Source organism: Chiloscyllium plagiosum, unplaced genomic scaffold, assembly GCF_037043375.1.
Source record: "Chiloscyllium plagiosum isolate Xiang-an unplaced genomic scaffold, Cpla_swu_hap1 HiC_scaffold_17, whole genome shotgun sequence".
Classification (NCBI taxonomy): domain Eukaryota; kingdom Metazoa; phylum Chordata; class Chondrichthyes; order Orectolobiformes; family Hemiscylliidae; genus Chiloscyllium; species Chiloscyllium plagiosum.
In genome coordinates, this window is record NW_028270155.1 from 35,932,807 (window position 1) to 35,948,903 (window position 16,097).

The 16,097-nt window shown below is 39.9% G+C and overlaps 1 protein-coding gene across 1 annotated transcript in view; it reads left to right on the plus strand.

Annotated features, from left to right (window-relative positions):
* Positions 1–16,097, plus strand: part of slc7a5 (solute carrier family 7 member 5) — a 90,237-nt gene that overhangs the window by 64,949 nt on the left and 9,191 nt on the right. The window contains exons 6-9 of the mRNA XM_087995838.1: positions 331–434; positions 5,147–5,243; positions 11,765–11,914; positions 15,906–16,083. Coding sequence (XP_087851964.1) covers positions 331–434; positions 5,147–5,243; positions 11,765–11,914; positions 15,906–16,083 — 529 coding nt within the window. The remainder of the gene's footprint in view (positions 1–330; positions 435–5,146; positions 5,244–11,764; positions 11,915–15,905; positions 16,084–16,097) is intronic.

Below are 16,097 nucleotides of genomic sequence, written 5' to 3' on the forward strand. Positions count from 1 at the left end.
GGATTTATATTGACATTCCTTCGCAGTCACTTGGTCAAAATCCTGAAATTCAAAGAATGTTGTTTGAAGCACGCAGGGCAGGTTCTTTCTGTCAGCTATATAGTTACACTATTTCTACTGTTCCCTCATTTGCAGTATCCATAGGATTCTGTTGCTTAAATAAACCAACATTCAAAACTAGATATAGCTGAAAACATTTTGATTCTGCAGATACACAAAATATAAATTAATCTCTTTTTGCATTGGCACTTTATGCTGAAATATTTACAACTCAGATTAAAGCCATTGTATTTGATCTCTATTTTAAAACTATTTTTTCTTGTCATGAAGGAATTTGGTAATATCCACTTGGGAGTGATGGCCTGGATTGTCCCTGTATTTGTAGGACTCTCTTGTTTTGGTTCTGTCAATGGATCACTCTTCACTTCATCTAGGTAAACTGATTAAAATATTATTTTATTTTTGTGGTTATTACAACTAATGAACATGTACAGTCATAAGTCCTTTTTAACTATTTTAGCCTCATTACATATTGTTACATGAATGGATTGGAGCAAAACAAACTGCAAGTTCCTAGAGCTTCTCATTGCATGTAAACATGGAAGGAAGATCACAGGGTCTCATTTTTGCTATTGTTATTACTGTCTTCAGGAGAGCAGCAGAGGCTGCAGTGGAGGGCAGTGGGTTGGCAGTGGAGGTCCATTTGAACACTTTTTTTTGGAGCTGGGCACAAGGATAATACTTTTCCCTGTCCTCTGGTTCTAGAAAGTTACCTTGATTAACCCTTTGCAGAAACTCTTGCCTACTTCCTGGGGTCAGTTTTGCCTCTATCATTCCGCTGACTCCTCTTTTGGTATAGCAATGCATTTTCCATCCCCAATAGGGCTGCTGCCACTGATCCCACTCTGGCTCTCTTCTGGTATTGAACATGCCTTGAAAGAAATCTCAGACAAAGTGTTAATTGATTATACTTTCAAAGTAGTTTGCTTTTCTGTAGACATGTCAGTTGCATAATTATCTGTTCAGATCACTGAATCAGTACTGCTGATAGCATTCTGATTCAAAAGTTTGTGGGTCCAATTCCCAGTCCAACACACACTTGAGTGTATTACTCATGGAGCTCTGCATGTTTGAAATGCATTGGATGAGATATTAATCAGAGTTGCCTGTTGGCTTAGCTGCACATAAAAATCTCGACTTTTATTTGTCCAGGTCAACTTGCTTCCCTCAAACACCACCATGAAATTAAAAGTCATTCATTTTCTGTTCACACAGTTGTTACAGCACAGAAGGAAACCATTGGCCCACCTATCCTGAAACAAATTGGCTGCTGTATTTTCCTATATATCAAACCAATGCATTTCAAAAATAATTAATTTTTCCTCCACTTATTGTGAAGGAATTTCTAAGACATTCTAAGGATTTGATAATGTGTCATACTGATGCAAATTCCTTCTCTTAATTTGTGCCTTCACATTCCCCAAGCAACAGTACTTGATGTTTTAGGCTCCTAATGCACACAGACCACTGTTTGTTTGTGTAGTAAGTGTCTTCTTAAATGTTTTCAAGTGCAACTCCAATTAATGCCCACTGCCTGCTTACCACAAAATGCAATGAACATTGTATTAACAGCCCACGCACAAGCTTTTGACTAGACTGATTATAACATCAAGATGCATTTAAGTGTGGAGGTAGCTGTACTATAATCCATTTGGAATAGCTACTAAAAAGGAAGCCAAATTGTACTGTGTCCACCCTATTACTGTTTTTCCTTATTACATGACCCTCTTCACCTCTCCTGTAACAAGATAACTTGTGGCAGGCAGTCCATCTAATCTGTTGTGATTGTGGCTAAATAAAAACCGTACTTAGATCTGCAAACATTATCTGTAAGATGTGTCCACGCAGATTCATTACTGTGGTATATTATTCCTACATATGTTTAAAAAAAGCTTTCTCTACTTTTGAGTATTTCTCAAACGTCTTTAACGTAGCATCGTAGAAACTCTACAGTATGGAAATAGGCCATTTGGCCTATTAAGTTCACACCAACTCTCTGAAGATCGTCCCACCCAGACTCACCCCCCTATGCTATAACCCTGCATTTCCCATGGCTAATCTACACATCCCTGGACACTATGGTAATTTAGCATGGCCAATCCACCATAACCTGCATATCTTTGGACTGTGGGAGGAAACCAGAGCAAACCCACACAGACACAGGGAGAATGTGCAAATTCTACACAGAGGGTCAACCTGAGGCTGGAATTGAACTTGAGTCCTAGTGCTGTGAATCAGCAGTGCTAACTACTGAACCACTGTGCTGCCCCAACTATGTTCATGAAAGAGTGGACTATTGCTGCATGCTGATGTTTGAAATTTATCATTGAATTTTTAAAATCGTGTCATTCCTTATTTCATCTCAGCAATAGCAAAATTACAAATTAATTATTTCGTGATGGTATGATCTTAAAAAGAAAATCATCCTTCACTCTGAAAGAAAGCGCATGCATTTGTGTAATGCCTCATTGTACCTGCAGGATCTTCACAGAACCTTACATGGTAGTCACTGTTTTGTAGTGTAATATTGTAGATATTTGTATACAGTATGCTTTTTGAACATCAGTTGCAAAGGATGACCAGTGGTGTATTTGTTTTGCTTTGCTAAGAGTGAAAATATGTCCTTCTGGCCAGAACATGGCTAGGCATTCTCTCTCTTTTTGAAACCGTACCATAGGATTATCTTTTTGCATTCACATGTAACTCATTTTACATTTTATCTAAAAGATGCTCTTCTAGCAATATGGTACTCCTTCAAAACTACATTAAACTGTGAGCTTAGAACAAGGTCTTTTATGAGAAATATTTTCTGCAGATGACTGAGAGAGTTGGGAAATTCAGTTCAGTTTCTTTGTTTATTGCGCCAAACTGAAAACTTAACCAGTAAATGTATGACCCGGAAATCTGCATATATACTAACCAATAATGTATTGATAAACTTAAAAGTCAAGTGACATTTGTTCAAATACTGCTGATACATGGAATGGTATCTTCTGCACTTGCTGATGGCAGATTTGCAGGTCGGAAGGGCATTTAACTAGGGATGCAATAGTGGCATTCTTAAAGCTTGCCCCCTTTTGTTTTCTGCATAATTAAGTTCCAGGTGGAAAGCGCATGATTGGCAAATCTGCACTACCATTCGTAGATGCTGATAACTAGCCAATGAATGACCATTTAAATGCCTTTACAACTATGTCCACTAAAACTGTGCATCCAGCCTTGCTCTGGAGTAGGGGAGTGCAGTGTGGTTTCTCTCGATCAAAGGCACTCACTGCCTGATCAAGGAATTGAGAGTTGGGATATTCAGGGGCAGTGGTGATGGGTGTGCTGCTGAAAACCAACCCAATTCAAGCCCTAAGATCCCCACTGTACAAGCCTGTAGCCCTAGCATTTTTGTGGCCTAGGTACTCTGTGATCCTGGGACTCTGGAGCTTGTTTTACCAGCAATTGTCCCCACCAGCATGGCGTTGCTGAATTCAAAAACTGCTGGCCCCTGATTGGTCCCAGTAGATAAAACTTGTGCCCAGAGAGAACACATTCCAGGGAGGCTACAGCTATGGCCTTGCACTGCCTGGTAGACTTGTGGTTTGGCAGGCCTTCCTGAAGAATAGCAGTGGAGATGTCTTTACAGTTCTCTAGGCTGGCAGTTGAAAAACCCCAAAGACATGACAAGAATCTTCCCATCATGCATTGTGTTTTAGAAAATGCCAGTGATGTAAATCTGAAAATGGATTGTATTGGATCCCCCAAGTCCCAAAGTGCTTCACGGAAATATTTTTTTATCAAAGTTTGGTACCATGTCATTCAATGAGCGATCAGTGTAGATAACCAGAAGCATTGTAAAAGGCCTTGGTTTTAATGAGATCTTAAAGACGGAATATGAGAGAGAATGGAGGAGAATTTTGGAAATAGAAGTTCAGAACTTTTGCAATGAAAGATATGTCCGCTATTGGCCAGGCTCCATAAATTTAGGCTGTTCAAGAGGCCAGAGTTAGACATCATCTCAAAGGGATGTGGGTTCAGTGGAGATTCTAAAGATAGGAAATGTGGGTTGGGGTTGAGTGCAAAAGCAAGATTCAAAACTGAGATGTGTCATTGGTAACCAAATTACCAAACACACAAAAAATAATATTGGATAGGATGGTGTAGCAGGTTTGACTGCAAGTTCATGGATTTAAGGCTGGCCAGCAATGTATTGGAACCGGCAAGTCCAGGGATTGAAAAAGCTGAATAGGGAACAGATGAGCTAAAATAGTAGCAGAGTCAAATAATGTTAGAAAAGCAGAAGTAGACAATCCTGTTGATTTTATGGAATTGTGCTTGGCAGCCCAGCTTGGGCTAAATTTGATGCCAAGATTGTGAGTCATTTGGTTCAGCTTCAGGCAATTGCTAGAGAGAAAAGTGGACAAAGTTTGTGAGAAGATTTGTAGCTCAGATGCTCGTTGTTGTGGTTCTGTTCTATTAACCACTATAAATGCCGGAGGAAACATCACAGAAGCGCTTCACAGGAGGCTCCCAAGCACTGAGGATTTCACCTAGACAGGGGACAAAACGTCTGCAACACAAATTCTCGGCGAACAGAACCACAACAACGAGAAAAGTGGAGTCACAGTTATGAAATGATGCTTTTGGCAATATCAGAGGACAATGGCTTCAGTCTTACGGGAATTTGTTTGGAGGATAAGTTTGTTCTTTCAGTACAGGAGGTAGCACAAGCAATTTGACAATGTGGAAAGAGCGCAAGAGTCAGTTGATAAAGGTGGTGTTGAGATACTGTCAATGTGTACATGGAAAATGAAATTGTAAATTCATGCAGTGCTTTTGAGGGTAACATGTAAGTGATAAGTAACAAGGGCTAAGGATAGATCCTTGGGACACGTCAGAGATATCTGCGCAAGATGAAGCAAAATCATTAACAATGGCTATCACTAGATAGTTAAGTATGGAATCTAACCAAGATGGATGACAGCTGGGAGGTACAAAAAGAGAACGCAAATGGCATTTCCCAGGATTAATATCAGTAAATGTTTGCTTTCCCTTTTATAGCTTTTTTTTAAAGTTTAATAGTTCCTTTTACTTATTGCAGATTATTCTTTGTGGGATCGCGAGAAGGTCACTTGCCCAGCCTTCTGTCTATGATTCACCCAACACGTTTTACTCCCTTGCCATCATTAATATTTACTGTAAGTATTTCCTAATTGATGTTTGATTCTATAAAAAAGAGGATATTTCAATGCTGCAGAACTGTTTGCATAATTTTTTCATAAGTATACAAAGTAAAAAACCAGCCCTGATCAGTAATTCAAAACAACTTACACGTTTACAGTACTGATAACACGAGGCTTTTCAAGTAACTTCAATAATTTTGTGTGATTGTAGTTATAAGTTACTAACACAAAATAGTTGCATGCAAAACATACAACTATTATTTTGAAGCCTTCAATTTTGTTATTGGTGGCTGCAGTTTGAACTTTTATTTGATCCACATTAAGGTGCCCTGGTTGTACTCATTAGTGCCTGCCAGAATTATGTTTACTGTTTTGGAACTTCTGATTTAATAGAAGTAGGAGTGCGAAGTGCATTGTCAAGTTGCTATGTAATTATGAGCTGCCAGACGAAGTGGTGGAGGCTTATACAATTACAGCATTTAAAAGACATCTGGATGGTGATATGAATAGGAACAGTTTAGAGGGATATGAGCCATGTGCTGGCAAATGGAACTAGATTAGTTTAGGATATTCGGTCGGCATGGACGAGTTGGACCGAAAGCTCTGTTCCTCTGCTGTACATCTCTATGACTATGACTCTCAGAAAAAAAACCACAATGGGTGCAGAATTGCTGTTGAGGATGTACAAGAGAAGAGGGAATTTGAGATTTACCAATGTTTCAACTTGTATCTACCTGTTTTAGTTTATGAACAAAATCATTAGATTATCTGAGTACAAGAAAAGTTCTGCAGCTTAAGGATTATTTTCCAAATACATGTTGTCTTTACATAAAACTGTAGTATGCACTTCTTTTCCCACAAACCTGTGCACTACAGAGGTGTAGATGTTTTAGTGGAGGCAAAATGGGTATAACAACAACGTTTACTCTTCGATGTTTTTAACCAAGAAAATATCCATGAACACTTCATTGTATGGAAAAAATCTGCTATTTGGCAATAGCTAAACCGTGATCAGAGGAATGCCTTAAAAGATGATGAGGAAAGTGGAAAGGGAAGAATTCAGGAGGAGAATCCTCAAATGTGGTGCATTAGCTGCTAAAGACATAGCACTAAGTAGCAGGATGAAGAAAGACAGGAATGCAAGAGGCCAGTGATGGAAGAATAGAGCGATCAGGGTCAGTTTACAACCCCAAAGGAAATTACAGGAATAGGAGTAGATACAGCCATTGCAGGATACAAAATAAAAATGTATGGAATATTTTGCTCCGGTGAGATAATATTGCATTGAAGAGTGTTGCTTGCAAATGGCTGACTGTGCACATAGAGCTTTGACTGCATCACAGAGTTGAGTATGTGCATGATGCAATCAGCTGTTGTTAAAGTTAAAGATTTGTTATTGGCACCAAGCGAAGAGGTTTCTTAAAAAAATAGATTTAATCAAGTCTCCACATGTAATGAGGATTCAGTTAACCTAGCACACTAATGGGCATAGACTGAAAGCATAACCATTCAGGCTGATTTGAAGCATTGAGTCCTGAAATGATTGCTATCATAATTGACAACACTATTTGATGAAAGAATACAAGTTGCTGTAGGTTACATGCCTTACAGCTGGCTTCAGGGTAAAGTTGCTGCCTGTCCAACTGTGCAGTTTCAGTGGTGAAAGTAGCAGAAATCTGATGTTCACTTTCTGTTTTCCAAAGAATTTAGAATTATTCTTTAAACTAATTAATTTGTATACCATATATGCTCTAGTAAAAGTCGATCTCATGTAAAAATCGACCCCCTATTTTTGACCAAAGAAATCTGGAATTTTCCCAGTCTCCTGCAAAAGTTGACCCTAGTTCTTCAGATAACAGATCAACATTTGTGAGTCAAGGTATCATCCTGCACATAAATGGTATGGTGAAGAAATGAACTTTTCTTTCATGCTATTGTGTTTTGATGTACAATTCACACCAATTCGGCGCAAAAGTATAAGACACATAGGTCAGAACCAGGTGACAACCTCCCTTTGAGTGCAGCTCAGCTGAGCTCAGTTCTCCTGTTGTACTCGTGGAACACTGTCATATATCTAGTTGAGGTTTTGAAATTTCTTCATTATTTTGTGTAAAAATGCCCTCCAGAAAATACAAAAAATATACAGCAGCGTCTAAACTGAAGGTCATTGAAGATGCAGAAAAGACAAATAACTGTGTAGCAGCAAGAGAATTCGGAGTTTCAGAGAAATTTGCGAGAACCAACTTCAGACAATGCCAAAATGAGGGTGTGCCAACAGAGGTAAACCTAGCAAGTGGCCACAATTGGAGAAAAAAATTTGCCGAGTGAGTACTTGAAAATCGTCAAAATGGAAAATGTGTTAGTCATGAAGCCATCTGAATCTATACACAAAATGAATCGAAGAAGGAAGGAGTTTTGGATTTTAAGGCAAGTGCTGGATGGTGTACAAAGTTCATGAGAAAGCATGACTTAGTACTTCAGCAGAGAACTAAGATTGCACAAAAGCTGCCTGATGCACTAGAAGATAAGATATTACAGTTTCACCAGTTTGTAATAAAAAGTAAGCAGACAGAAGCCTACAAGTTCTGATGCACTGGAAACATGGATGCAATGCCTATTACTCTCAACATGCTGGAAAATCGAACTGTGAACCACAAAGGTGGAAAAAAAATGGTGAAACCCACTGGCCTTAAGAAAAGAAGGTTTACTTTAGTTTTTCTTTGTATGGCTGATGGCACTAAGTTAAAACTGAAAGCTGTTTTTAAAAGAAAAACTTTGCCAAGGAGAAATTTCCAAAAGGAATTGTTGTCCATATGCACCCACAAGGCTGGATGAATGAAGGTGGATGTAGAAAATGAATAAAGGAAGTTTGGAATTTACAACCTGGTGGACTATGCAAGGAAAAGAGTTTGCTTGTCTGGGACAAGTTTATATCATATCTTGTGAAGATTGTTGTTGATAACAAAACATTAATTGTAATGTTGTAATTCCTGGCAGGCGTACAAGTGCTTTGCAACCAACAGATGCTAATATCATTAAGCCATTTAAGGTTATGATGAGAATGTAGTGGAATAACTGGATGTGTAATGGAGAAAAAACATACAGGAAAGGAAGCAGTATGCAGGCTCCATCACTGCCACTGATGTATGAATGGATCATTGATTCAAGGAAGGAAATAAAAGCTGATACTATTTTCAAGTCATTCAAGAAATGTGCAATTTCAAATGCATTGAATGTTACAGAGGACAATTATCTGTAGGATGACATAGATGAAGAAGAAGAAGTGGATGATGTGCTGCGTCTAAGTACGGACAGTGAGATGAAGAGGATCTATATGATGATATAATTCACCCTGATGATTATGAAACTTTATTCAGTGATGAAGATGTTGAACAGTTTGATTTTACAGGACTTTAATGAACTTTTGTATTTGACATGTTTAATTTAAGATGTACCATGTAATTGTAATTTAAAGCCATATTCTATTTCTATTTCACTTTTTGTATGTATAAATGAAAGCTTACTAATTCATTTTGTGTCTATTGTCTTTATCTGGTAATTACCATAATTTATTGTTTTATTAAAATTTGTTTAGAGATCAATTGGGCTTCTGCTAATGACACAGTAGTTTGGACTGTAGCTTGAATTTCAGCCCCTCAAAAGAAGTATCCATGTAATAGTCGACCCTATAAATTTAATTTTAAAAAAAGTCTAAAAGATCTTACCTTTACATGAGTAAATATGGTATTTTGTCTTGACTGACCTTGCACATTCTTCACACTGCTTGATTTCCTGCTTTGGCAAATGATGTCCATGATAAAAAGCTAAAGCTGTGAACATATTGTTCTTTCCCTTCACTGAAAGGTGGAAGATAAAATTCCCTGACTGATAAATCTATTGCAATCTTTGACAAAAACGGTGGACAGATATTCTTTTCAGTATTGAACAAATCCCAGATGAACTAAATTCTCCTCTTCTTGGTTGTACTCTTTGGGCTAAGAGTCTCAACCCTTTTCTGTGACCACTTTAGCCCAGACCTGTTTTCTTGGATTGTATGCAATTGGTGAGACAGGTTGGGCTTCAAGGTTGCATCCTGCCCCAGTAGACAGCTCTCACCCACTTGGGCCAGAAAATATAGTCATGCTATAGTGGGGTCATTGCTATAATGCTGGATGAGGTGGCGGGGGATTTTTAAAAGGAAGAAAGAACCTGTAAGATACAAACAAATAGCCAGCATAGGAGGAGATCTATGAAGATAAATTCTGGAGACTATTGTAGACATGGACAAGGCTTATACTTGGCTCTATCCCTCCAGCTTACTGAAGTAAAAGTTGTTGCCAGCAATACCCAAAATCTACCGCCACCTGGTAAGCGGAACAGATAGAAAGAAAGCTTCCCACTGTCCCACCACTGACACTTATGATTCAAAGTCTGGGTGGAGTCAGAGGAAATGGCTGTATAGGGAAGAAAAGGTTCGATTATGTTTGGAGTATGGTAGTAAGGCTTTTCACTTTATTTTTAACCATATTTTTCTGCCACCATCTTGTTTTTAGGCAAGAGAGCAGTGGAAAACCTAAATAATGGCTGCATGCCAGGGCATAAAATTCAAATATCCTTCAGATTTGGGTGCCCCTGGATCAATTTGCTGAAAATCTAATGCAACTCCCAAATGAGAACTGCCTAAGAAACATTAGGTTTGATTTGAATTGGACAATGAAATATTCTCTGGATTTTTCACCAATGGTAATTGATAAACAAGGTGATGTAGGGGCCCTATATGGTGGGTGATATTTAATGCAACTCCCCTGTGATGAGTTTGGTAGTTTTGAGGTATTTAGTTGGCAGAAGGGTGGCAGGTGAGGCCCTACTGCCCTTCCAGCTACATTCCAATTAAGTCTGTCTTCCTAACCTCCTGCAAACTCAGGCATTTGGCAAACAACTAATGCCCACTTAAGGACCTCATTTACTGTCACTGGTGTTGACCCAGCAGTGGTCAGGTCAGTTGCATAGCTGCCAGATTGGTGGAGGCCTCTGGGGCACAAGAATGCCTTGTCCTAAAGTACCCAGCGCCTGCTATCAGGTAAGGTGGGGCCTGTTGCAAGCTGATCTCCTCCCCTATCACCCTCATCCTACTATCACTCATCTGTGGCCTGAAGCCATGCAATGCTAGTAGGTCTGTACCCTGTACTTATTCCCTGGTGGTGCTGCTGTGAAGTGTGAGATCCTCAATCCCTCCATCAAATTCAGCTTTGCAAGAGGGCTTCGATAATCCCCGATCTCCTTTCACATGCATATGAGTGAGCTGGACAATTTCAGGAGGGAGAACTTTAGTCCATGCTCGTTCAAGGGCAGCAGATACATTGAACACCACTACCTGGCAGTTCTCCTCCAAACCACTCACCATCCTGACGTGGAAATATGTTGCTGTTCCTTCAGTGTTGTTGGGTCAGAATCCTGGAACCCCCACCTTAACAGCTTTATGTATCGACCTACACCAATGGATTGTAGTGATTCACAGGGGCAACTCGCCTCTGTGAAGAAAGCAGTTGTAAATATAAAGTAACAGCTTCCACTTTATCGACTTAACGATTTATCCACTTGTCTTTTAAAGATCAATAGATAAAAGAAAGTACACCTCTCTCATGACCTAACAAGATAGTGCATTAGCTACTTCAATGAAGTAATACTATAATATTCTAGTTATTCTGATTGCAAATTGGTCTGCCTAAGGCCTTGTGCCATTAGTGAACTTGTTCAGGCATTTAATATACTGATGGTAGGATCAAGTTACATTACCAGCCCATAACCATTGCAACCATGGACTAAATGCTTAGAGCTCTGCATTCTTTCAATTTTTACAATAATTTATGATTTTACTGGCACCATTCCAGAAAAACAGTTTTGTTCAAAGCAGATTTAGTATCCCAGTAGAATCATGAGAGGGAGATTTTAATTCCAACAAACATGGAAAACCCTGACTTTCAGCTTTTATATCATTGGGATGGGAGAATTTGGGAAGTGGGTGGAGGCGGGGCCTCATGTCCAATCTGTACCCAGCAAACAGCTTGTCATTTTCAAAATTATTAAGCTGCAAATTTAATCCTGACCTACCAGGTTTCCCTGGCTTCGAGAAAGCCACTAGCTAAACTGAGACAAAGAACTGTTAAGTGAAGAGGGTAGGTACCTTTCCAGTTAGCTGCTGGGCCCATTCTGTTACTCTAAGTAATGCCCTGTTCCCTAGTACCCCACACACAGTGATATGTGCTCCCTGGTCAGAATGGGGGATGTGGACCGTTTTGTAGCTACTTCTACTGCCTTACCCTGGAAGCCAAGCTTTTCAGTCAAGTGGCCTTTGGAGTTGGGAATCTTTCATTTTTATCATGCAGGCATTGTGGAGTTCACTGCTGCTTCAGCACTTCCTACACAACCCTCCTCACCTCCTGCCAGCCTGAATTGTTTCACTGTGAAGAAAATTGATCGAATCTATGAAGTTTCTTCTTTGGTTGCTGATGTTTTTTTTTGGTTCCTATTTTTAGTGTTGGATGACTTTGATGTACGCATTCTCTGTCGACATATACTCTGTCATTAACTTCTTCAGTTTCTTCAACTGGCTATGTATTGCATTAGCCATTGTCGGAATGATGTGGCTACGCTACAAGAAGCCAGAAATGGAGCGGCCTATTAAGGTAAACGGACAGCTATAATCCTGATTCATTTCACATGTTTACAAAGACACCTTTGTGTATTGTACAAGATGGCTATCTTGTGGCTGTAATGGTATCAATTCATACTATTCATGTGTAAAGTAAAACGAGTATGTAACCTTGGCTTTCTCAATAACTTCCAGCTCAGCAATTTGTAATTGCACAAAATAAAATCATTCCACCATCAGGGAGTTAGTGCTCAGTAAAAGGGTTAGAATTTTCTAGAAGGAGGAAGGAAACAAAACTCTGAAGTGAGGTGATCTATGCCACCTGTGCACATCTCTTGTCCTGGGAGTCGTTTGCAGAGTTGCTTTAAAAGAGATTTGGGAATATAACATCCTTCAACTTCAGCATGGATCTAATACACTGCAGAGATCAAGTAAGGTAGGAAAGCGCTTGGGAATCAAGGTCATCAGTGGTCAACCTAATCAAGTAACTTGGAGCACAACATGTCGCACTTTTAAGAATTCTTTGAAATATATGTATTTATCCCATAAAACAATGCTGTCAGGGAGTTGGGAACTTGCCATGTCATTTTCAAAGGTTGTCCCTTAGGTCAACGTAATGTTCAGTGTACGTTGAATATTCCTAACATAAAGTGGAGGGGTTGTGTCACAATGACAGGAGCTGGTATTTGACTCTATGGGGAGGGCTGTATCACCAGATACTGTGCTTTTCAGTCACAGTCCAATTCATAAGGAGTGGTTTTTGGCACTAAGCCAAAGAAAAATATACTGTGTAAAATCCCGGAAGTTAAGTGACCTTCTCTTTTAAATAATGTATTTTGTGATTGAAGCATTTTCATTTCTGACCTTTTAGAACAAAGGATTTAACGATTTGCTGTAAATATTCAAAGTAGATTTGTGACCTAAAAAGATGTCAGCATGAAAGTATTTTACAATTTGGAAATGGCTAATATACACCAGTATAGATTCATAGAGTCATATAGCACAGAAAAGGTCCTTCAGCCTATCGGGTCTGCACCAATGTAACAACTACTAAAAATGCATTTGTCCCATATCTTTGAATGTTATGATATTTGAAGTGCTCATCCAAATATTTTTTTAAAAGCTGTAGGGTTTCCGGCCTCCATTACCTTCCCAGGCAGTGCACTCCAGATTCCCACCATCCGCTGAGTGAAAATGCCCTATCCATGTCTCTCCTTACAACTCAAATTCTCCACCTCAGGCAACATCCTGATGAACCTCCTCTATACTCCCTCTAGTGAGATCATATCCTTCTCTAGTGGCTACTTCAGAATACAATGGGATCTTGATCAAATGGGATGAGGAGTGGCAGATGGAGTTTAATTTAGATAAACATGTGGTGCTGCATTTTGAGAAAGCGAATCAGAGCAGGACTTATACAGTTAATAGTAAGGTCTGGGGAGTGTTGCTGAACAAAGACACCTTGGAGTGCAGGTTCTTAGCTCCTTGCAAGTACAGTTGCAGGTAGATAGGATAGTGAAGAAGGCATTTGGTATGCTTTCCTTTATTGGTCAGAACATTGAATGTAGGAGTTGGGAGGTCACGTTGTGGCTGTACAGGACATTGGTTAGGCCACTGCTGGAATATTGCGTGCAATTCTGGTCTCTTTCCTATTGGAAGGATGTTGTGAAACTTGAAAAGGTTCAAAAAAGATTTACAAGGATGTTGCCAGGGTTAGAGTTATAGAGATGTACAGCATGGAAACAGACCCTTCGGTCCAACTTGTCCATGCCGACCAGATATCCCAACCCAATCTAGTCCCAACTGTGAGCACCCGGCCCACATCCCTCCAAACCCTTTCTGTTCATCTACCCATCCAGGTATCTTTTAACTGTTGCAATTGTACTAGCCTCCACCACTTCCTCTGGCAGCTCATTCCATACACGTAACCCCCCTCTGCCTGAAAAGGTTGTCCCTTAGGTCTCTTTTCTATCTTTCCCCTCTCACCCTAAACCTATCCTCTAGTTCAGGAGTTCCCCACCCCAAGGAAAAGACTTTGCCTATTTATCCTATTCATGCCCCTCATAATTTTATAAACCTCTATAAGGTCACCCCTCAGCCTCCGACCCTCCAGGGAAAACAGCCCCAGCCTGTTCAGCCTTTTCAACCTCTCCCTATACCTCAAATCCTACAACCCTGTCAACATCCTTGTAAATCTCTTCTGAACCCTTTCAAGTTTCACAACATCTTTCTGATAGGAAGGAGACCAGAATTGCATGCGATATTCCAACAGTGCCCTAACCAATGTCCTGTACAGTCGCAACATAGCCTCCCAACTCCTATACTCAATACTCTGACCAATAAAGGAAAGCATACCAAACGCCTTCTTCACTATCCTATCTACCTGCCACTCTACTTTGAAGGAGTGCAATGAACCTGCACTCCAAGGTCTCTTTGTTCAGCAAAACTCCCTAGGACCTTACCATTAAGTGTATAAGTCCTGCTAAGATTTGCTTTTCTAAAATGCAGCACCTCTCATTTATCTGAATTAAACTCCATCTGCCATTTCTTAGCCTATTGGCCCATCTGGTCAAGATCCTGTTGCAATCTGAGGTAACCCTCTTAGCTGTCCACTACACGCCCAATTTTGGTGTCATCTGCAAACTTGGCAGATTTGAGCTAAAGGGAGAGGTTGAATAAGCTGAGGCTGTTTTCCCTGGAGCGTCAAAAGCTGAGGGTGACCTCATAGAGGTTTATAAAATAATGAGGGGTATAGATAGGATAAATAGACAAGGTATTTTCCCTGGGGTGGGAGAATCCAGAACTAGAGAGCATAGGTTTAGCGTGAGAGGGGAAAGATATACAAGGGACTTAAGGGGCAACTTTTTCATGCAGAGGGTGGTGCGTGTATGGAATGAATTGCCAAAGGAAGTGGTGGAGGCTGGTACAATTGCAACATTTAAAGGCATCTGTGTGGGCATATGAATGGGCCAAGTGCTGGCAAATGGTATTAGATTGAGTTGGGATATCTGGTGAGCATGGACTGGTTGGACTGAAGAATCTGTTTCCATGCTGTGCATCTCAATGAGTCTAGTGAAGTGATCAGAACTGCATACTGTACTCTAGGTGCGTCCTAATCAATGCTCTATGCAACTCCAATATTACCTCCTCGCTCTTATACCCTATGCCACTGTGACTGATGAAAGCAATTATCTAATATGTGGCCTCAACTATCCTCTTCACATGAACTGCTGACTTCAGCGATCTGTGAATAATTACCCCAAGATCCCTTTGTTCTGTAAGCTACACAGTATCCTGCCATTCATTAAATACCTCTTCCTCTTGTTTCTTCTTCCAAAGTGCATCACCTCGCACTTAACAAAGCAAATCTGCCACCGGTCTGACCGTGTGACCAACCCATCTTTACCTTCCTGTAAAACCCACAACCATCTTCTTTGCGATGAACCACTGTCTTGGTGTCACCTGCAGATTTGCTTAACATTACACCCACATCTTCATCCATATCATATTATTAATATGAAGAAAATGAACAGTCAGGATTCCAGTACAGATCCTTGGGATACACCGCTGGATACCGGCCTCAAGTCATTTGGACAACCTTTGTGTCCTATTACTAAGTCAGTTTCTGATCCATCTTGCCAGGTTTCCCTCAGTTCCATATGCTTTAACACTCTCAGTCAGTCTCCCATGTGAAACTTTGTCAAAAGCTTTGCTAACATCCATATAAACTACATCAGCTGAGTATCATTTCAGAATATCAATGTTGTGCTTGAATAAATTTCAGCCATTCTTCACCAGCCCTTTTGTATTAGAGCTGAATTATGTTTTGACAGGTAGATTTCTCATTTGTACAGGATGATATAAATCCATTGATGTTTGTATCGAGCTGATCTAGTCTTTGATTTATGTGACCCAAAAAATAAATGTAGAAGAAACTGCAAACTTGATTCAAATGGAAATTCAGTGCTAATGAAGTTTAAAATGTTTCTTTGAAATCTATTTTACTTCTTTCTTTTACCTTGCAGTTTAACATCCTGCTGCCGATCTCTTTTGTGCTAGCCTGCATCTTCTTGATTGTTGTTTCTATCTGGATGACACCTGTTGAATGTAGCATTGGATTTGTCATTATCCTCTCTGGACTTCCAGTCTATTATGTTGGCGTTTACTGGAAAAACAAACCCAAGTGGCTCTTGAACATAATCTGTACGTATGGTCAC